The sequence below is a fragment of the Schistocerca gregaria genome, chromosome 1 (assembly GCF_023897955.1).
Source record: "Schistocerca gregaria isolate iqSchGreg1 chromosome 1, iqSchGreg1.2, whole genome shotgun sequence".
Taxonomy (NCBI): domain Eukaryota; kingdom Metazoa; phylum Arthropoda; class Insecta; order Orthoptera; family Acrididae; genus Schistocerca; species Schistocerca gregaria.
This window is the reverse complement of record NC_064920.1, coordinates 182975048-182997767: the sequence shown is the minus strand read 5'-3', so window position 1 is coordinate 182997767 and position 22720 is coordinate 182975048. Positions and strand designations below refer to the sequence as shown.

The 22720-nt window shown below is 39.2% G+C and overlaps 1 protein-coding gene across 7 annotated transcripts in view; it reads left to right on the top strand.

Annotated features, from left to right (window-relative positions):
- The window catches only part of LOC126336369 (calcium-activated potassium channel slowpoke), a 1528406-nt gene that overhangs the window by 1486863 nt on the left and 18823 nt on the right, over positions 1 to 22720 (top strand). For all 7 annotated transcript variants that reach the window (XM_049999994.1, XM_050000012.1, XM_050000004.1 and 4 more), the window contains one exon: positions 4220 to 4313. In XM_049999994.1, coding sequence (XP_049855951.1) covers positions 4220 to 4313 — 94 coding nt within the window. The remainder of the gene's footprint in view (positions 1 to 4219; positions 4314 to 22720) is intronic.

Here is a 22720-nt window from a genome sequence, read left to right as displayed (position 1 = left end):
CTTCGAATATGGCTGTAACTGACCCACATGAAGAGTCCCCTGTCGTCCCACCACTGGAGCCCGGGACAGAATGGGTGACAAGCAGTCGAACTCCAGATCCCAGTCCACCTCGTAAGGGGCAAGACCCAGTGGTGCGGACGATGGGTAAGGGATGACCACAGGTGAACCAGCCTCCTGAGAAACTGGGCCCGCGAGGGGGGCCTGCTCTCACCAGGGCATCTCTAACAATGGCAATGCCGGTGCTGGAGCTACTGGAGGCTGCCAAAGCTGAGAATCATTGCAGTGTGGCGGCGTCACTGGTGGGAGGGGCGGTAGCGTCCCCTGAGAAAACAACACGGGTGCTGGCAATGGGGAAGCCGGCGCCCGAGGAGTTGGAGGATGGGTGCCCAAGCGTGGACATAGCTGATATTGGTCACGACGTACCTCCCGGTCCCCCACCTGAAAAGTATAGAGCCAGCAGCCATTGCGGCACAGGACTACTGCCGGTATCGAATGTGGATTGCGACCAAAAACGCGTGCTTAGACCAACATACCCGGTGGAAAGCCGGGTACCCCGTTTTGCAAAGACTGGCGAGGACCAGACCGGAGGAGGTGCAGCAGAGTCCTAGGTTGGCGCCCCTGGAAAAGCTCTGCGAGGCTGCGTTCCCCCATTGGTGTGGTCTGGTATGCCATCAGGAAAAACGTCAATGCCTCCTCCACAGGAAATTCGTCTACATACTTTTCATCTTCGTCTTAAATGTGCGCACCATGTGCTCAGCGTCCCCATTCAATTGTGGATGAAAGGGGGTGAGCAAACGTGCCAAATACCGAAGTGCCTAAAAATATCCTGGAAGGTCTGTGAAAGAAACTGCGGTCCATTGTCCGATACCAGGTTGAGTGACAGACTTCCCACAGAAAAGATTTTCGCTAGTGCCTGATGGCAACTTCTGCAGTGGTTGAGGAGCAGCGAACCCCATATGGGAATCGGGAATAAGAATCAATGACAATGAGCCAAAAGCCATTAAGAAACGGGCCTGCAAAATCTATGTGAACCCATTCCCATGCCTGGGTTGCAGGCGGCCATGAAGAGAATGCTGACCTGGGGGACGCCTGTTGGCTCGCACACTGGGAATAGGCGGCCACCAAGTGCTCAATTTCTCTGTCATTACCGGTCCAGTACAAATGTCTGCAAGCCAAGGCTTTAGTAAGGGAAAAACCCCAGTGCCCCTCATGTATTAACATGAGGACCTCCCTTCGCAAACTTGCAGGAACAACCACGTGAGGAGCTGTATCATCGGTAGCCAGAAGGGGAACTCCTTCCAAGACTGAGAGGCAGTCTCGTAGAACAAAATAATTATGAAGAGGGTCCAAGGCCCGGCCTGGAGGTCGGGACGACCACCCCTGCTGAATGAGGCGAACTACTTGCCGGAGAACCGGGTCAGGTGCCATTTCCCTGGCGACTCGAGAGCTAGTGATTGGGAAGCCATCAACCGCTTGGCAGGATGCCACATCCAAATAAAAACACATAATCTCCTCCCGATCGATGTATATAACACGACACACAGGACGGTAACAGGGGCTGGCAGCTGGAACTCTGTGTGGGAGCGGCCATAATGGCTGGCTTGTACTGCTGGCACTTTGTCCAGCCTGGACACAGTGGATGTGGCCGCGCTGTCCAGAACCGCTGCGACGTTGCACCACGCTTCCAACTGTTGACCTGCGATGTGAGAGACTTCATACGATTGAGCAATGGACAGGACTTCCTCAAGGGAAGGGTCTTCCAACTGCAGGGCCCGTTGCCGGACCTCCCTATCAGGGGCCGAACGAACAATGACGTCACGCACCATAACATGGGCATATAACTCTCGCAACTGCTCCGTGACAAAATGACACTTGCAACTAAGACCGTGCAAGGTAGCGGCCCACGCCTGGTAAGACTGATGGAGCTGTTTCTTGCATTTATAGAACTCGACCCTAGCCACCACAAAATGTGTGCAGCAGCGATAATATGAAGACAGCAATGAACACAATGCGTCAAAAGACAAGGACGAGGGATCCTGCAATGGCGTTAGCTGCTGCAAAACTTGATACAGTGAGGGAGATATCCAAGACAAGAAAAGAGCACGACATACCTCCGCATCGGCAACATGAAATGCCTAGAGATGATGCCCAAGGCAATGTTCATATGCATCCCAATCCTCCGCCATCTCGTCATATGGGGGAAAGAGAGGAGGGAATGGCGCTGGAGCAGACTGTGGGGAAAGCAACGCCAGAAGCAGTTGTTTCATGGTGGCCATGAGCTCCGTCTGCTGCTCAACCAAAACCCACACTAATTCCTCCATGTCATGGATAAGCTGCGAAACTGGAACAATGGCGCAACATGCAAAAGAATGATCCTATCCTCGTCGCCAATTGTGTAGTAACACGATTCACATTTCTGTCACACTTCACATAGTGTAGACCGGGAACTGTCTGCTAAGAATGCCTGATGTTAACTGAACTGGGCACGGAACGTGCTGCCTAAGTTGTTGTTGTTCTGCCGGCAGAGGGCGCAGCCTAATTCTCACGTGCCCTCTGGTGGACGGGACTTTACTTGCGGCAACTACTGTCCGTGATGTGCCGTGACGATGTGTGCCTCCCACGATCTTTCTGGAGGCTACTGCAGTTATATATTAAATTTTTAGATTTATACAATTAAAATTTCATACAAAGATAGGAAGAAATCTGTTTCTATTAAGACTACAAGTTACGTTTTATCATTGCAACAATATATTTCATTAATTTGCATATATTATTTTACTTACTTAAAGGATAATCACCCAATCATTTTCAGGTGAACAAAGGGATTAGTTTTTTTGAATGAAAGGCCTACATTCAATTAATTAAATTTTGTACAAGTAAAACTTTACATTCCTATATAGTCAGGATTATAGTTCAGTTAACTAACACCAATTAAAACATGAGTATGCTTAATTCTGACTGAAACATCATCATGTCATATTTCAATTAGGGATACACTTAGTTTATTTTTGACTTAACAAAGCATAAAAATAGCTGTCTCTTGATGACTAGAAATATAGGAACTTTAATCATTAATTACTCCATAATTACAATAGCATTTCATTCCTACCGTGTGCCTGAACTTTGTGTTACATGCAAACTGCAATGGTACATTAGCTCATTAGCTTTTAATCCAACATGTTTCCTTCATTCTACATACTGGTGAGGCCCAATATAACCAATGTCAAAAAATAGCCTAAATTAGTGTGAATTACTAATTTGCTGCACAAAAAATCTTCGGTGTATTTGAATCCAGATAACCACAGAAGATGAAGTCAAATCAGCATGCGCATATGCTTGCATGTGTGCATGTGTGTGCATGCGCCCTCATGCTCGCACGTGCTGCATGTTGCTTTGCGCATGTGTATGTATGTATACTAGCTCAAAAAAGAATTCATCCAAAAGCTGGCAAAGTTCTCACTCTTGGTTATGTGCCTGTTGACAACTCAGTGCCTCTGCTGCTCAGTCACTTTAATATCCATGCCTGCCAATAATGCATTGGCAATGGAAGATGTATAATCAACAATGATGGTAAGCAGCAAACTGGGTATGACAGTCATTGACAAGAGGTACCCACACCATGTGTATTGGAGAGAGCCTCTTGTTTCCAAGATATCATGTTAAGGAAGGTGCTGGCTCAAGCCAGTTGTGTATTTACTATCTTAGCAGCTTGATGTGTGAATATTTGATCACTTAGACATTTGTGTATTTGGGGGAATCTCTTATTGCTTCATCTCTTGATTGTGTGTGCAGTTGACATTCTGGCTGTATATCATCGCTGTATACTTCATAGTAAACATATTACAGCAGAAAGATGTTACCAACTTATATCTTACCACTCTTTCTTCAATTTAAATACATACACACAGAATTAAACAAGCCATGTATGACAATATATGGGCCCATTTATGTATTAATGTTTGTCTAATAAAATAATTGTCAAATGTTATAAGTCTTAGTGCTGGAATTCTTTTGGTAAATATGAGTAATAAAATACCATTTTCAATTTCTTTCAGCAACAAAGTGTTACACAACATTGGAAACACTACTTCATGTATAAGTAGGACTGCATTAATAAGTTTGTTTTCAAATAACTCAGCACCAACCAGAAAGTATTATGTGGTACATAAGAAGAGCGATTAAAAGTGTGGTTATAAGAAATGTTTTCTGTATATTACAGGTTTCGGGACACAAGTTCTTCTTGTGATGCATCAACAAAACGATATGTAATTACAAACCCACCTGATGATTTTTCACTCCTACCTACAGATCAGGTATGTTTTTCATAAGACAACAGTATATTCTATTTCCAAACATGATGTTTTTATGCAAGCTGCAGTTTAATTCAAATTAATGATATTATGAAAAGGATAGTTATCAATCATGATACAGTGTCGATGCTAATTCACAGTGCAGAATAGGCCCAACAAAAAGACTGTCACACAGTAAGCTTTCAACCAACAAGGGTTTGTCAAAAATAGACAGCACACACACACACACACACACACACACACACACACACACACACATACACACACAAACACAACTCACACACCCATGATTACTGTTTCTGGCAGCTGAAGTTAGACTATGAACACCAGTGCATGAAGAGAGAGGCATGAGAGTGGGGGTAAGGAAGGGGCTGGGGCGGATAGGGGGAGGGATTGCAGGGTAAGGATGGGGTACAGTAAAGTGCAGTGTACAGGGGCAAGGTGGAGAGAGCGTAGGGCAGTCAGGTGCAGTCGGGAGGATAGACAAAGAGTGGGGGAAAGCAGGAAAGGAGAGAAATAAAATGACTGGGTGTGTTGGTGGAATAGAGAGCTGTGTAGTGATGGAGTGGGAACAGGGAAAGGACCAGATGGGTAAGGACAATGACCTTCAATAGTTAAAGCCAAGAGGGTTATGGGAGCATAGTATATATTACTGGGAGAGTTCCCACATGCACAATTCAGAAAAACTGGTGTTGGTGGAAAGGACCCAGATGTCACAGGCTGTAAAGCAGTCATTGAAATGAAGAACATTGTGTTGGATGGCATGCTCAGCAACAGGGTGGTCCATTTGTTTTTTGGGACAGCTTGTTGGTTGTCATGCCGATGTAGAATGCAGCACAGTTGTTGCAGTTTAGCTTGTAGTTCACATGACTGGTTTTACAGGTAGCCCTGCCTTTGATGGGATAGGTTACATAGTTGAAACCCTGGTGGAGAATGTAATTTAGTTGCCCCAGTCCTGGGTGGTACTGAGTCACAAGATGGAATGCACCTCTGTGGCTGGATGGTGGGACTTTGGGAAGTGGTGGGTAACTGGAAAGATAAGGCATGGGAGATCTGTTTTTGTACAAGATTTAACAGGTGATTACAGTCTGTAAAGGCCTGAGTGAGACCCTCAGAGTATACTGAGATGGACTGCTCATTACAGCCTAGCCACGGTGGCTAGGCTGTAAGGAAGGGGCTTCTTGCAATGGAATGGGTGGCAACTGTCAAAATGGAGGTATTGCTGGTGGTTGGTAGGTTTCGTATGGACAGAGGTACTGATGTAGCCATCTTTGAGGGGGAGGTCAACATTGAGGAATGTGGCCACACCCTCTTTCTTACCCCCACCCGGTTGCCTCTCCCTTTATGCACTGCTGTAGTCTGGTTTCAGCTACTGGAGACTTGGGTCATGTGTGTGTGAGTTGCATGTGTGTGTGTGTGTGTGTGTGTGTGTGTGTGTGTGTGTGTGTGTGTGTGTGTATTTTTGACAAAGGCCTTGTTGGCCAAAAGCTTATTGTGTGACAGTCTTTTCGGTATGCCTATCTGCGACTCAGCATCTCCGCTATAGGCTGAGTAGCAACTATTCTTTTCAGAATATTATTACATTCCATCACGCATTTTCCACCGTTTAATTCAAATTAACTTTTAAATAACTGCAGGACGGTGATCTGAATTTCACAAAATCCTGAATAACTGGATTCCAAGTAAATCTGTGGTATCTAGTAATAAAAGCTGCTGACCCACCCTGGCTTTGCAAAAGTTGCTTTTATTTGTCTGTGGCCAGATGATTTGCCTGGCATAGCAATGGAAAAATATGCACACAAACCTTTCTCATGAATCAGTTTATTAGTGAAAACCATATCAAAATTTGTACAATAGTTCCTGAGATTATCTTTAATATACAGACTGAAATTGATTCAAGGGATTTTAATTAAATTATATCAGTATAGATATTTTATAGTAACATAGCAGGCACTATTATTCAATACATAATACACTCATACTTAAATTTAAACAATTAAATTGTAACAAGTATTCAATTATATTCCTTACAGTAGACACACACACATATTTTTATGTTCTAAGTTGACGTTATTAATCTACATGTAAAGAAAAATTACTGATGTGCTATAATTGAAAAAACTTGTACAGAAGAGAAATTTTGCTCTGGGATATACTGTGATTTATGTTTCTGTGAGTCAAGGGGTACAGGCTGGGCAAGCAGCAGCAAATCACAGCTTTTTCTAGGGCTCTACGTTCTCCCTGTGTTGCCTGTTTCAGTCCCATGGCATGTTGTATATAAGACATCTATCAATCACAAAATTATTTTAATCAAAGTGTAAATATTTTTAATATGGACTTAAATACTGACTCAGTGGCAGTTTTATTTCTTTTGGTACATTACTGTGTAATGTGATGTCAGAATGAATTACATTTTTTGATAGAATGATATAATGGAAAATAGTAGGTTGATATATGACTATCATCTGTAATTGCATATATATTTTTTCTGCATTAATTTATGTCCCAGTGAAGTAGTTAGTAGTGAGGGAGTAGGTTTCATGGAGAGATAAATGTGGAATATTTATAGCACCACCATTAGGAAAATGAGATTTAAAAGACTTCAGTTGTTTCAGTCCACAGATGAAGCTCATTGCCCTTTTGCATTTTAAAATACGAATACAATTTCTCCAAAAAATAATTCTACATCATATTATTGAACAGAATTGTGTATTGTATACCTGCATTGGTATTCGTTTACAAGTTGTAGATTTTTTTTAAAATATTCTCAGACCTCAGAAAATTGTTGACACATTCTAAAATTTGCTAATTACGTGTGTATCCCATTGCAAGTTCTAATGAAACCATAGTTGTTCTTGAGGTCTTCACACCAAAGATTGGTTGGATGCAGCTCTCCATTCTAGTCCATCCTGTGTAAACCTCTTCATCTCTAAATAACTGCTGCAATATACATCCATTTGAACCTGCTTATTGCATTAATGCCTAGGACCCACACTACAATTTTACCTCTTCCTCTTCATTTCCTTCCATTATCAAATTAACCATTCCTTTAAGCCTCACAATGTGTCCTATTATCAACCAATCCTTTCTTTTGGTCCTGTTGCACCATAAATTTCATTTTTCCCCAATTTGATTCACTGTTATTCAGTCTACTCATCTGATCTTCAACATTCTTCAATAGCACCATATTTCAAAAGCTTGTAATCTCTTCTTATGTAAATCACTTACTGTCTATGTTTCACTTCCACACAGGGCTATACTCGAGACACATACCTTTAGAAAAGGATTCCTAACACATAAATTTATGTTAGATGTTAGCAAATTCCTCCTTTTTCATAAATACTTTCCATGCTGTTGCCAGTTTGCATATCTATCTTCTGTTCCTCATCTGTCATAAGTCATTTTCCTGCTGAAATAACAAAACATACCTTCTACTTTTAGTGTCTCATTTTGTAATCTAATTCTCCCAGCATTGCTTGGTTTAATTGGACTAAATTCCATTAATTTTTTTTTTTTTTTACTTTTATTGATGTTCGTCTTATAATCTGTTTTCAAAACCAACAATTTGAATGAAGTGCTCTTTCAAGTCGTTAACTCTACATGATAAAATTACAATTTCATCAGTAAATTGCAAAGTTTTTATTTCTTCTGCATGAACTGTAATCCCATTCCAGATTTATCCTTGGTGTGCTTCACAGCTTGCGCAATGCACAGATTGAATAACATCAGAATAGGCTACAACTCTGTCTCATTTCTTCTCAATTATTGCTTCCCTTTCATGTTCTTTGATTCTTAAAATTGCAGTCTCGTTGCTGTACAAGCTGAAAATAACTTTCAATCCCTTTATTTTATCCCTCCAACCTTCAGAACTTCAAAGAGTGCAGTTCAGTGTACATTGTCAAATGTTTTCCCTATACCTACAAATTGTGTAAACTTATTTTCAAAGATAAATAATTGTGGATCCAATATTAGTAGTAGTAGTTTTTTCATCCACAGATCACTTTTAAAAAGTTATTGGGGATGTCTTGGTATTAAAATTTAAGAACGACAAGTGGTAAATTTTTAAATCCGTAGATTGCTATTGCAATGCTGTTGGACATGTCCTGGTATTAAAATTTGAGAACAACATAATTCATATATACAGCCATTTATGTACTTACAGGTCTAGTTTGACAAGGATGGGACAGGTAGTAGGCAGTAGCCTTATACGAGGAACCATCCTGGCTTTTCCTGAAGTACTTTAGGAAAACCACAGAAAAGCTAAATCAGGATGGCCAGATAAAAACTGGAGCTTCCACCCTGCCAAATACAAGGCTACACTGTTTAAAACAGTGCTACCTCCTGAGAATTGTCCCTAGTGTATGTTTATGTTTTAGGAGGAAGTCATTTATTAATGAAGAAGGCTAGTGCTACACTGCCTCTTGGGTTCCTACATTTCTCCGGAGTCCAAACTGATCCTCCCCACAGTTGTCCTCTACCAGTTTTTCCATTCTTGAGCAAATAATTTGTGTCAGTATTTTGCAACCATGATGTACCAAACTGGTTGTTGGGTAACATTGACACATATCATCACCTGCCTCCTTTGGATTTGGAATTATTGCGTTCTTATTTGAAAATAAAGGTCCTTTTTCTGAAATACAAGACACATACACATTTGCACAAGCTCAACTCAAACTCACACACATACATGGCCCCCGTGCCCATAGGCAGTGACCATGCATGTGTGAGTTGTGTGTGTTTGAGTGTGTGTGTTTTATACTTCTTGTACTTAAGTTGCACTTTATTCCTGCAGCCTTTTTTATTGTACTTGTCTGCAACTCTATGCTTCTTGTATATGGTGACTAGGACTTTACCCTTATTCCACACTGGACTTTAAGTTGGCACACAGTTATTATATAATTTACAGTTATTTGTTTCTGTTTAACCACTCTGAAAGTTTGACATAGAATTTTCTAGTGTTGACTGCAGTGTTTCTAGACCAGATTCAATGAATAATACACTTGTGTCATTAAAAACACAGATTTTTGGAGACTTATACGTTCAACAACATCTACTTCAAATGAAAACAGTAACTGCCCTAGAATTAAGCCCTGGCAAATTCCAGGTTTTGTTTGTTATTCACATGAAAGGAAAATTCTGTTTATTGATTTATTCTGGACATTGAACTTATACTGAAATTTCACTTTAGTACTGTAGTTTTCTAGCCATATGGTGTGTACCTTTCACCCCTTCTTTCTAATTTTCCTAGTTGGAGTTTGAAGATACCGAATATGAAATGCTTTTGAAAAGTCTAATAAAGTCCTAGTGAAGTTGAAGTATACTCTAACAATTCAGAGTTGCTATGTTGAGAATACCCAGAAAGACATTATTCTATACAGAGAGAGTGCAGATAACTGATAATGATATTGTTATGTGCTAAGCCCCTGCTTTTAAAGCAGAGTCTGGTAATTCATCAGTGCTGTTTGAGGGTTTATTACTTAACAATTTTCTTTGATTCTTGTGTGAAGTTAAAACTATGGCTCCAAGAACAAAAATAACATATAAAGAAAGTGAATCTGATCCAACAGATTTTAAAGTAATGTGATTGCCAAGTAAATGAAATGCCAGTAGGAGCAAATTCAAACAAAGATCATGTTTAATGGACTGACAATGAAATGGCCTAGAACTTACTGATCATTTTGCATAACTATGAGGCACACAGAAATTGGAATTGATCTAGCAATAATTTGTCCTATTCATTTTATCCATGGCCTTTCAGATTCTGTCAGAATAAAACAGCAGTTGAAAAATAATCAGCATACAATTTTTGGCATTGATCATGATTGTTTTCAGAGGATAATTGTCTGCAAGAAACCAGATGCAAAATATACTTAGAGGATAATTGATTTGTGAGTTTTTCTGAATTGCCCCACAATACAAGCAATCATAAAAGGAGAGAATGACCGACATAAAACTGATCATCATCTTGAACGTTTCTAGCCCCAGGCTGAATCTGTTTGGAACATAAGCCTCACCATGTATAGTCCTGTTTTCCCCACCATCTTTCTGTTTTTACTCTGGTCCAGTTCTTGCCTTTTTTTTTTCAACACACTCTCCAGCCATCCATCCCTTTGTCTTCCTCTAGTTTCTTTTCTTCACATCTGTATTTCATGTATCTTCTTGAGAATCTTCATGTTTTCCATTCTCTTTAAGTGTCCATATCATTTTAGCCTTGGTATTTCTGTCCTGCTCTGCAAGGGTTCCTCTTTCAATGTTTTCCTTACCTTTTCATTCCTCATCCTACCTCTCCTTGTCACTCCTATCCTACTTCTGAAGGACTTCATTCCCCATACCTGTAATCTTCTTCTTCTTTTGTTTCACTCTCTTTGGGGTACACGGGATCAATCATTTCTCTGTGTGTTGTTCTTTTCTTAGGGCCCAGTATTTCTTCATTCTTTCTGATCTCCTTTCCTCTCTTCTTCCGAGATGCAGAGTTTGGACTTTCATCTAGATTTGTCTTCGAACCTTATGCTTTCATCTTTAGTCATTAATTTAGCTGTCCGATCAGTAAGTGAATTTTATGAAATTCTTAATTCTACTAGATCTTTCTCAGTTCCTTTAAACCAGTTGGGTTTTGTTTTGTCGTCATGGAAAAAGTCAAAGATTTGTTTAGTTAATCTGTTGGAATTCATTCTGAGAAGATGACCATAACAATGTATCTTCTTTTTTTGCATAGTATCTGAAAGTTTTCAATTTTCTTGTAGAGAGTTTCATTTTTGATGTATATAATCTTATTTTCTTAAAATTTTGATCCTATGATTTTTCTTAAAATTTTTCTTTCTTTTAGCTCAAGTTTCTCCATTTGGCCCTTGAAATTCATGTTTAGTGTTTCTGCTGCGTACAGTGCTTCTGGCTTAATCACTGTTTTGTAATGTGTAATTTTGGACCCCTATGAAAGGGATTTTTTGTTGTATGTATTTTTTGTTAGTTGGAAGGCCAATTCAAATTTATTTTTTCTGGATTCCATTGCTTTGCTTTCCCCAGCATTCCAACTAACACACTCTCCAAGATATTCGAGTTCTTTTACTATTTCAATCTATTTCAATCGAGGTATTTACTTAATGCTTGATGTTTGTCAATATCAGTTTTTTCAAAGGAGATGTGAAGACCTATTTTAGCCGTTTGTTTCTTTAATTCAAGAATTTGCTCCCATGCTTCTTCCATTGTTTCAGCAAATAGGGCCATATCATTTGCAAAGGCAATGCAATTTACTTTAAGGTTCTCCATTTTGCAACCCAGTCTTATACCATTCTTAATAGTTGTGTTCCATTCTCTGACTACTTTCTCAAGCGCACAATTGAACAGCAACGGTGAGAGCCCATCCCCCTGTTGCACTCCCATTTTTATTTCAAAGGGTTGCGATAAATCGCCCATAAATTTAACTTTTGAAAATGTATTTGTAAGGGTCGCTTTTATAATATTGGTTGTTTTCTTATCGAAACCCATTTCTTCCAGGTCTGATAATAGAGATCCTCAATCAATCAAATCATATGCTTTTTTGAAATCAATGAAGGAGATTACACATCTCTCTGCCCTTGATTTTTGGTATGACATGATGTTTTTGAGGTTTAGTATTTGTTCCAAACATGATCTACCCTTTCTAAAACCTTCCTGGTATTCCCTGATTTGTGGGTCCAATTGTGGCTCTTCCCTGTTCAAAAGGACTTAAGAAAGAATCTTGTATGTTATATCCAGCAGTGATATTCCTCTGTAATTGTTGGGGTCTGTCTTCAAACCTTTCTTGTAGATAGGGTGGATGAGACTTATTCTCCATTCTGTGGGGATTTCTTCATCTTTCCAGATTTTATCGAAAACACACTGAAGGGATGTAATTGCATTTTTGTCAGCTTTTTTCCATAGTTCAACCACTATATGGCTTTCTCCGGACACTTTGTTGTTTTTAAGTTCTGAAATGACCTTCCGTAGTTCTTCAGTTGTTGGTGTTTCTGAACCTGGCTTCTCACTGTTATTTGGGATGGATTCAGATTTTTCAAGGATGGGTTCACAATTCAAGATTTTCTCTGAGTAGCCTGCTAGCATTTTGCAATTTTCCGTGTTATTGTGAGCAATGGTCCCATTTACATCTCAAAATTGGAGGGTGGGTGCTTCGTATCTTGAGAACCTTTGTTTGAAAGTTCTGTAAAAGCTTCTTGTGTTGTTTTTAGCAAATTCTTCATCAATTTGGAGGAGAGCTTTGTTTTCAAGTGTCTTCTTAACCCTTTTTATATTTTTAGCTACCTGTGGTCTATTTACATCTTACCCCCTGCCCCTGTTGCTCATGTTTCTGATGCATAGGTCACTACTGGGATGTAGTTACTTCTGTATATCACTTCTTTCCTTTTTTTGCTACATTTTCGTTCCAAATCAGACTACTAACACTTTGAAGGAATGCTTCTGCCTGTCATACACATCCACTGATGTCTTTCTTATTTCTTCCATTTTCCTCCATCTTGCTTCCAAAGTACTTAACACTTTTCACCTTCCTCACTTGTTCACCTCGAATCCTTATTCTGCTAGTTTATCTATTTTGCTTTCTAGTTGTAACCAGGATCACACATTTGTTTACACTGAATTTCATTCCATACTGTCTCGCAGTATTCCTCTCTATTTCCCCAGGTCATTAAGTCATCTGTAAACACCTTTGCTTTCAGCTTGTCTCCTCTAGTTTTTTCTCCCACTGCAGTCATTATCTTATCCAAGACCACAATGAAGAGGGGAGGTGATGTCGCACTGCCTTGTTTCACACCACTCAGTAGCTGGAAGCAATCTGTCCTTTCATTTCCCACTTTCATACAACTCAGAATTCCACATTAGATCTTCTCCGCTCTAATAGTCTCTTTTACCACTCCCTTTTTTTCTAGTGCTTCCCAGAACTTTCTTCTACAGATGCTATCAAATGTCTTTTCTATGTTGAGAAAGGCCATCACGAGGTCTTACCCAAATTCATAGTGGCACTCCTGGAACTGCCTCACTGCAAATGTGAGGTCATAAATTTACCTTCCAGATCTGTTCCTCTCTCATTTTGTTCTTGGCCTTTGTTTGGATTCTGCTTCCCAGGATCTTTTCATATACCTTGGCACAGTGTGGTATTGGTGTGAACCCTCTGTAGTTTCCCACTCTCTATCTTGATTACAGGGACAATTAGTGTTCTCATTCCACACCATCCTCATCACACAATACAGCCACTGTTTCCCAAGCTCCCATGCTGCCTTCACCATTTTGACATTTACTTCACCCATACCTGGCATCTTTCCTCCTTTCATCTTGATTAGTGCCATTTCCATTTCTTTCCATGTTAGGTCCCCCCCCCCCCTCCCTCCCCCAACCTCTCCTATCACTTTTGACCATTCCATATAGTACTTTCTTACTGCCTCTGCTCATTTGTCCAATCTTCACGCCTCAGCCACTATCTTACTTGCCTCTTTCTTCTTTTTCTTATACCTCCCTTGCTAATTCTGTCCTTTCTGGGAACTTAGTCTGAAGGCCTCGTGCTGCCTTCTATTTCCTTGACTCTCTCATTCCACCATGGTGTCCCCTTCCACCATCTTCTGCCACTTTTCCTTCTGTAGACACCTACCATAGCTTCTACCATAGCACTTTTAAATCGTCCCCATTCGTCTTCTCCTGTCTCTTGTTCATCCTTTGGTAACCTTTCGCTTGTAATCTGTCAGTGTTCTCCCTTAACTTTCTTTTCCTTCAGTTTCCATACTCTTAATTCCCCTTTCCCCATTCTCTGTCATCTTCCATTCCTCATGCTCATCACCAGTAGCCAGTGGTCACTAAACAATGCCTCAGATGGTAGTACCTTTACATCCATTATAGTCCTCTTCGCTTTCCATTCTTGGAGCATGTAATTCACCAACCATTTCTGTGTTAGATTCCTGCTGGCATTACTTAGTTGCTCTGTTTCAACTGAATACATGAAACAATTTCTCTTGCACAATTCCAGCAATCTTTTTGCTTCTTCATTTCTACATCCCCATCCTTCTCCTCCTAGTATATTTTTGTGCCCTTCCCTTCTGCAGCCCACACTACAGTGAACCCTGTATTTTATGTTTTCATGCGTTCCAGTCTTAAAAAACGCAAAACTGAGGAAAATGTTAAAACCCCCAGAAATACGAGCAAAAATATATATAATTGGCAGATTTGATTAAAAAACCTAATCCTCTCCAATACATTGTATAAAATCTGTATAAGTAAAGGGAATTAAATGTACAACACGATGTTTATACAATAATTAGTGCTAAAGAATTTCATCAGTTTTTAGAAAATCACAGGTGTGTAACAGAGTAAAAACTTGGGAAAAAATTGAAATACATATTTGGGTACGAGGTAACTGAGCTACACTACTGGCCATTAAAATTGCTACACCATGAAGAAATGCAGATGATAAACGGGTATTCATTGGACAAATATATATTATACTAGAGCTGACATGTGATTACATTTTCATGCAATTTGGGTGCATAGATCCTGAGAAATCAGTACCCAGACCAACCCCCTTTGGCCATAATAACGGCCTTGATACACCTGGACATTGAGTGAAACAGAGCTTGGATGGCATGAACAGGTGCAGCTGCCCTTGAGGCAATTGCTCGGCCACCATTGACCAGACGTTTTCAGTTGGTGAAAGATCTGGAGAATCTGCTGGCCAGGGCAGCTGTCGAACATTTTTTGCATTCAGAAAGGCCTGTACAGGACCTGCAATGTGTAGTCGTGCATTATCCTCCTGAAATGTAGGGCTTTGCAAGGATCAAATGAAAGGTAGAGTCGCAGGTCGTAACACATCTCAAATGTAACGTCCACTGTTCAAAGTGCCATCAATGCAAACAAGAGGTGACCTAGACGTGTAACCAGTGGCACTCCATACCATCATTCCAGGTGATATGCCAGTATGGCGATGATGAATACATGCTTCCAATGTGTGTTCACTGCGATGTCGCCAAACACGGATGCTACCATCATTATGCTGTAAACAGAACCTGGATTTATCTGAAAAAATGACGTTTTGCCATTCGTGCACCCAGGTTCGTCATTGAGTACACCATCACAGGCACTCCTGTCTGTAATGCAGCGTCAAAGGTAACTGCAGTCATGGCCTTCAAGCTCATAGTCCATGCTGCTGCAAACATCGCCAAACTGTTCGTGCAGGTGATTGTTGTCTTGCAAATGTCCCCATCTGTTGACTCAGGGATCAAGAAGTGGCTGCACGATCCGTTACAGCCATGCGGATAAGATGCCTGTTATCTCAACTGCTAGTGATATGAGGCTGTTGGGATCCAGCACAGAGTTCCGTATTACCCTCCTGAACCCACCGATTCCATATTCTGCTAACAGTCATTGGATCTCGACCAATGCGAGCAGCAATGTCACAATACGATAAATCACAATCGCCATAGGCTACAATTTGACCTTTATCAAAGTCGGAGATAGGATATTACGCATTTCTCCTCCTTACATGAGACATCACAACAATGTTTCACCAGCCAACGCTGGTCAGCTGCTGTTTGTGTATGAGAAATCGGTTGGAAACTTTCCTGATGTCAGCACGTTGTAGGTGTCACCACCAGTGCCAACCTTGTGTGAATGCTCTGAAAAGCTAATCATTTGCATATCACAGCATCCTTTTCCTGTCGGTCAAATTTGACATCTGTAGCATGTCATCTTTGTGGTGTAGCAATTTTAATGCCCAGTAGTGTATTTTCCAATATTATGTGACCACAATTTATACTTCAAAACACATTTTTTAATAAATCTTTCCCTTGTACTCGCCCAGAAAACTTTAGACTCACCCAGAAAAGAAAAACAAAAATTTGTGAACAACATGGTGAATTAAAACAAAAATTGTGAAGTACGGTAAAAGGCATCTGTTCCAACGCACGCATATGTGTGTGTGTGTGTGTGTGTGTGTGTGTGTGTGTGTGTGTGTGTGTTCCTTCTATAGATGATGGTAGTGTAGCACACTCTGGAGACATGAGTGCAATGACCTCTTGTGTGCTGCTTGTAAACTTTTTCTTTTTCATTGTGCGGAGTAGTCAAAACGAAGTCTTCTGCCATATTGCCAATGTATGCTTGCACTTCAAACTCATCACTTGTTGTGAAAGTATGTATATACCAAAAAAATTTCCTTCATAAGTGCTACTTATTTATAACAATGCATATGAAATAAAGTTAAGCCTGCTATGATTTCAGTGATTGTCTGTCCCAGCAATCTGTTACATTTACAACAATCTATCTGCTATCACAGTACATTAAACACCAATGAGCATTGCAACTAAGTTGAACAAACCATTGCACAACTGTTCACTGAACACACTCTGTTAATTGTGATGCCACACATTGCAAATGGAGTAACCTACAGTGGCTGCAGTTGGTAGAGGCATGATACATTCTGGATTCTGACAACAGGCTCCAAGCAGGACTACTGTAAGTAAAATTGGTTAAATTTCACTGTGGCAGTGGTGGCATCATCTGCTAATGTTGACAATGCACAATTGATCTGCATGATCACACTGGATCATTGCTATTTAATTAAATCATGTGAGAAGGTAGGTGGTCCTCCTATGAATTAATTAAAAAACATTCATCCACTTCATCAATGTGCTCTTGCAGATCCATTGCATTTTGCCAACATTAGTACACTAGGCCACTGCTGCCATAAGTAAAATTTTACCAGCAAAATTAAAGCACAGCAGTGATGGGCATACAGTGTATAACTACATAAATTAAACCTAAGTGGAAACTGCAATCACTGTTCCTGCTATACGCTGATAACATCAGCTGTACTTTGGAACAAGCCACCTAGTATGCTTGCTGTTCATCACTCAATATGCTAGAAGCCACTGCAGTAACATGATGTCACCATGTTATACAGTTATTGGCTGCAGATGGAAAATAAACATCTGAGGTTTTGTAACCTGGCGGCACTGTATTTCACAGTATCAGTAGCCATGCAGGCTATAAATTTTTGCTAATTTTGAGGTGGATATAAAATGAAGGAACCTTCAAAACTGCGTGTTTTAAGATATAATTTGTGGCATTATAATGTTGGGAAAACACTCAATTACCTTGTTTGTCATTAGCAAAAGTGATAGTCTTTCCAATTGCATGCCCTACAGTATTACTTGTGGCAAAACCCACTTTTTTTCCTAATAGCTCTAGTACATGACATAAAATTTTGAAATTACTGCCTTGTTTGTTTATAGATTTGTGATGCGGTTATGTCACTTGACATGAGTGTTGATAAAATTGCTACCTAGAAGAAGAAGAATGAAATTCTTGCATCGGCTTTTATTTATAGCTTCTAATCCCGTACTTGGAATTTCAAATGCTTTGTTGACTAAGGTCTGTAAACTTATTATGGGTGTTAGCAGGGTGTGGAGGCCGCCTGGTTGTTGGCTGACATAACAAGTCACCAGCCAATAAGAGGTCACTAGGCAGATATGGCCAAGGTTTCCTTGATCCGACCAACCATCTTTCTCTGAGACTCAATGTTTGAATTTAAAAGGTTGACAACTGATATTATTGCTGAATGCATTACATCATACATACAAGCAAATAGATGAGACTGAGTTATAAGTGTCATATGAAAAGGTGGCTGTTGAGACCCTTCACCATGTATTGGCTCAGTCCAGAATATTTCATGTCAATTGTGCTGTTTTTCCATTTTTGCCACAACCTAGCAGTAGTTGTATCATAACTGCATGATGAAGCTAAACACTGCAAGCTGTATTGGATTACATCAGCATTTTCTCTCTCATGTCTCCCCTCTTTGCAATAGCCTAAAATATTCCCTTAACTCCACCAGTGCAAACTGTCTGTCTTTTGTGCCACTTATAATTCGTTCAATCACATCAAATGTCCATAGGAATAAACAGGGATGAACTCAAGTGAGACATTGAGTAAGATCATAGAATCAAGGTAAGCTTTAGTAGGACGAAACGTAAAATCCGTGAAAGTTTAGCATTGATCTTAATGGTCTTTCACAGGGACTACAAATTTATGGTGCAGAATCACAAAAAAACATAAAATCGAAGTTCCACTGTATTATCCTTTGTCCATTCATCTGCTTTTGTAGTCTTCCTCTACTTGAGGTGTATAGCCCACATAAGGGGCATATGCCTGAAACACCTATAATTCTCCCCTTTGTCATTATACTGATCTTCATTATCCTGTCACTTACCCTCTGTACTTCTTCTTTCAGACAGTTCCTCACAACTCTGCTCCCTTTTGTCTTCCTTTTTCATTTCCATCTAATGCAATCTGCAACCTTTCCTTAGCTCCCTACTGCCTTCTCCTTTCCATCTTATCTCTCCCATGCCTAAAATATCTTTCATCCCATACGTACAACTACTGAAATGAAAATAGCTAATGAACCTAAGATGTTTGTTAAACAGGCCAGACAGCTTCATGAGTAGTAAAGTAACAACTAATATTTTCAAATTGATTATTTACATTAACATAACCCTAATTTGGGTTAAAGTGTGGTTTTTCTCTTTGAGGGTTCTTCTAGTTATCAGTTGTACCTTAATTTTTTACCTTTCTCATTCAGACTGTTAACTCTGTGGAAGAATTACAAGTTACAAATCACACAACACATATTTTTGATTAACTTGTTTTACTGTTCTCCCAACTAGATTTTACAGATTGTTCTACATTATGTGAAATCTCATCTAGGTTGCTTTTGTCTAAATTTGCACTTACAGGCATGGGCGCATCATTGTTGTTCTGTGACATATCACAAGTACACTTGTGATTTAGGTAATAAGTGAGGAACTAAGTATTTTTGTCTGATAATTGCCATGGCAACTGGAACCAAAATACTGTGACTCAGCAATAAGCCACAAAACTGTCTTAAAACTGAAGGGATCTTGGACTGGTTTTTACACCCAAACTGTGCCAAAAAGTTTTCCAGTGTATCATGTGAAAGCCAGCACAATAAAAAACAGTGGAAACCTTTTTGATTTGAAGTTAATTCTGATTGTTAAGTGATATGGTTTTTTCCAGAACTACTATTGTTATCCAGATACCTCTTTTCCAAATTTTTAAATTCTCAAACAGCATAATAACACTCATGGCCAACTGCAGAGTATCATTGTGTTTGCCTTTAACAGCTTCACATATTGCAATTTTTCTGTTCTTCTAGGTCATTGATTTTAACCATTGGAAAATTTTCTGTATGAAATATGCACTTGACAACGTTGAAGTATCTGTTGTTCCACAGCATACTTAAGTGCTGCCTGAGCTACTATGATTTAAAAGTGCTTAAGCAGAATCATCTTTCATTTCATCATAATGCCCTGGTCTTGTTACATTTTGTATAGGTTCCAAGCAATGTCCAGTTTATTCTCTTTGTCAAAATGATACAGCTTTACCATAGACATTAAGTACAGTTTCTTAACACCATCCTTCTCATTCACCTCAAATTGATTTTGCATGCAAAATGAAACCAATAAATGAAAAAAGATATTAAATGTAACATAAAATTTTAAGCCCTTATTATTATGAAAAAAGTAAAAAGATGGTAGTAATAAGTGAAGAGAATGTGGAAAAAAGTGCAACAAGCGTTTACACATTATAAGTACTATGTAATGAAAGATATAATTTTATTGTTAAGTAATCCACAATGAGAGAAATGTTTGTCTATTTTGCATAGTCCAGCAGACTTGTATGGGAATATATCTTCCCTTTCAGTTCAGTGCAGGCATATTTTTTATCTTTTTGCAGTTCTTTTACCACGTGAAATTAGGAAAAACCTGCTACCACCCTCTGCCATTGAACAGAAGTTTACTGCACAACACTGCAGCATTTTTCACAGCAGGAAAGCTGACAAGTTTTCTTAGGCTCTTAATTTGATATAAGTCTGTGTGTTCCACCCACCCCTGTATACTAAGATAACTGCTAATTAGATCAATCCTGCCACTTATGCTCATGCACTACTTGGGTCCAAAATGGCTGTCTTGTATATATGTGATGTTCAGCTGACAATGGCAGTGCACAGTTGTCAGGAATCATCACATAAAAGGTTGTCACTACTTTATTTATTCAGGTATTTAACATCACAGTACCAGTACCTGCACTTAATGGCAAGTTATGACACTAACATTACTAACAACACATATCCGCTGCGTAGAGTCTGAGGAACATTTCCAAAAATTTAGGTAGCCATACGATAAATAGTTTTCTGTCTACCCTGGTTCAGGTAGTGAAACTTGAAGCTTTCTTGTAACATAGTTACTCCTGGTCTGTGTTAATAAATCTTTGTACTACTTATGATAAATTTTGAAGGCTTCTTTTAATGTGAGATTTTCTCTATCATTTAACTCTGCACAATGGAGTAATTTTTATTTCCCCTTTGTTTTCATTACATTACTATTTATGCAGATACTTTCGTTTACATTTTAATATGGTTAACTTTTGTGGATGCAACTGCGCATGTGGCATCAGAACAGTAGTAGAAGTCAGCATTAAAGCTATTGTAGGAAAAGCTATAATGGTCATTAAACCATGGTATGTGTGCTAAGATGCAGTTCAGCCTATTGATAACGTGTCTCGTAGGGCTCCAGTTGCAGCCATACTGCATGGTGGTCAGAGATGGCTAGCTTTAGCACAGATGTACTGTAGGAAAGATGGGTTATGTTTATTATTATGTTATTGAGACATATTTTTCTGTTGCCAGCTTTTCTAGTTGACTCACAAATGAGGGAGGTCATATGGAATCCATCTAATAGAGATGTATCTTTTTGGTGCTGGCATCATTGGTTAAAAATCTGTATTTATATCCCTTGCTGTTACAAAATTTACGCAGCCATTTAACTGAGAAAATCTTTTATCTGTACACACAAGGAAGACAAATATATTTTTGAAAAAGGTATCTGTATTTGCTCCAGGTGGCCTGTAGACACCAATAATTGTTTTGTTTTCTCTGCCACATTTTGGATTTATTGCAGCTAATTCTGATGAGACTCATAAGCAGAAACACTTACATAATTAACATTAAAATTACTTTCTTTTACAATGAATATTGTTACACCACCAGCAGCAGCACTCCTGTCTTTTCTGGTAAAAGCTAGCAAAAGTTCATGGAAAGTGGTTCACTAGTGCTGATTAGTTCTTCAGTTTTCCAGTCTTCAGTTACATCTATCGGTAAATCAGATCTGTCCACACATCAATTTCACATCTCATGCTGCATTCAGTCTTATTATTAATGACAAAAACTATCAGCCAGTTAATTTTTTGGCTCATAAGTTTAATGACCACTTAAAGATTAAATTAATTACATATTGTGTTTCCAAAAGTAATTATTTGTATTGAAATACCCATTATCCACTTTCTGTACCAAAACTTTAAAATGGATAACAGTGATTTTGATACCAGATATTATATTTGGAAGCATTACTTTTAATTAATATCATTCTTAATTCCTGAGGATGATCTGTTGTTTCACCAAAACAGATAATGTTTTCAATAATGAAATGACATACAGCTATTGCCCAAAACAGGATATTTGGAAAATACATATGAAGTTAAAAGAACTAGTATTAAGCAAGAAATTGAGAAGAATACTGCAGCCTCATTCATATTGTTTCCACAGAGACTGTGTAAACATGATTAGACTAATTATTGCATCCACTGAGGCATTTAGGTAGCCACTCATCATGTGTGCCAAATGTATATGGAACAGAAACAAAACCTGATATGTACTACAATGGCAGATAGGATCTGTAATGCAGTTCACAGTAATTTGCTGCAGATTATCAATGTAGATGTAGATTCCAAACAAAGAAGATTACTCACAGGTGCCAGAAGTAGAGATCAGTGGGTACACACTGGATGAGATTCAAAGTGAGAAGTTCATAGATATTCAGAAGGATAGTAAACTACCAACAAATGTGGATAAGTTAACTAAAAAGCTGAGCTATGTCTGTGTTTAACTTAGCAATTAGAACTGTTTCTCATTATGTTGGCTGCAGATGCAAGTGCTAGCATAACCTTGCACACTTTCAGTTAGCACTTTCCTAAGACTTAACTGTCTGGCACAGTGTAACTAGGTCCAGAATAGTATTTATTCCAAAGAAACATGCAGTAGCAAGAATTATTTTATAAACCTGATATGGTTAAACTGTGTAGTGTGTGATCTCATGAGTAGGATAGATTGCTACTCTCTGTAAAGATGACATGCTGAGTTGCAGACAGGCACAACAAAAAAGACTGTTACACAATTGAGGTTTGGGCTAAAGCCTTCTTCAGAAAGGAAAACACACACATATGAACACAAGTGAGCACACATGCGTACATGACTGCTATCTCCAGCCGCTCTGACCAGAATGCAACTGTGTTGCGTCGAACAGAAACAGCGATCAGAAGAGTGG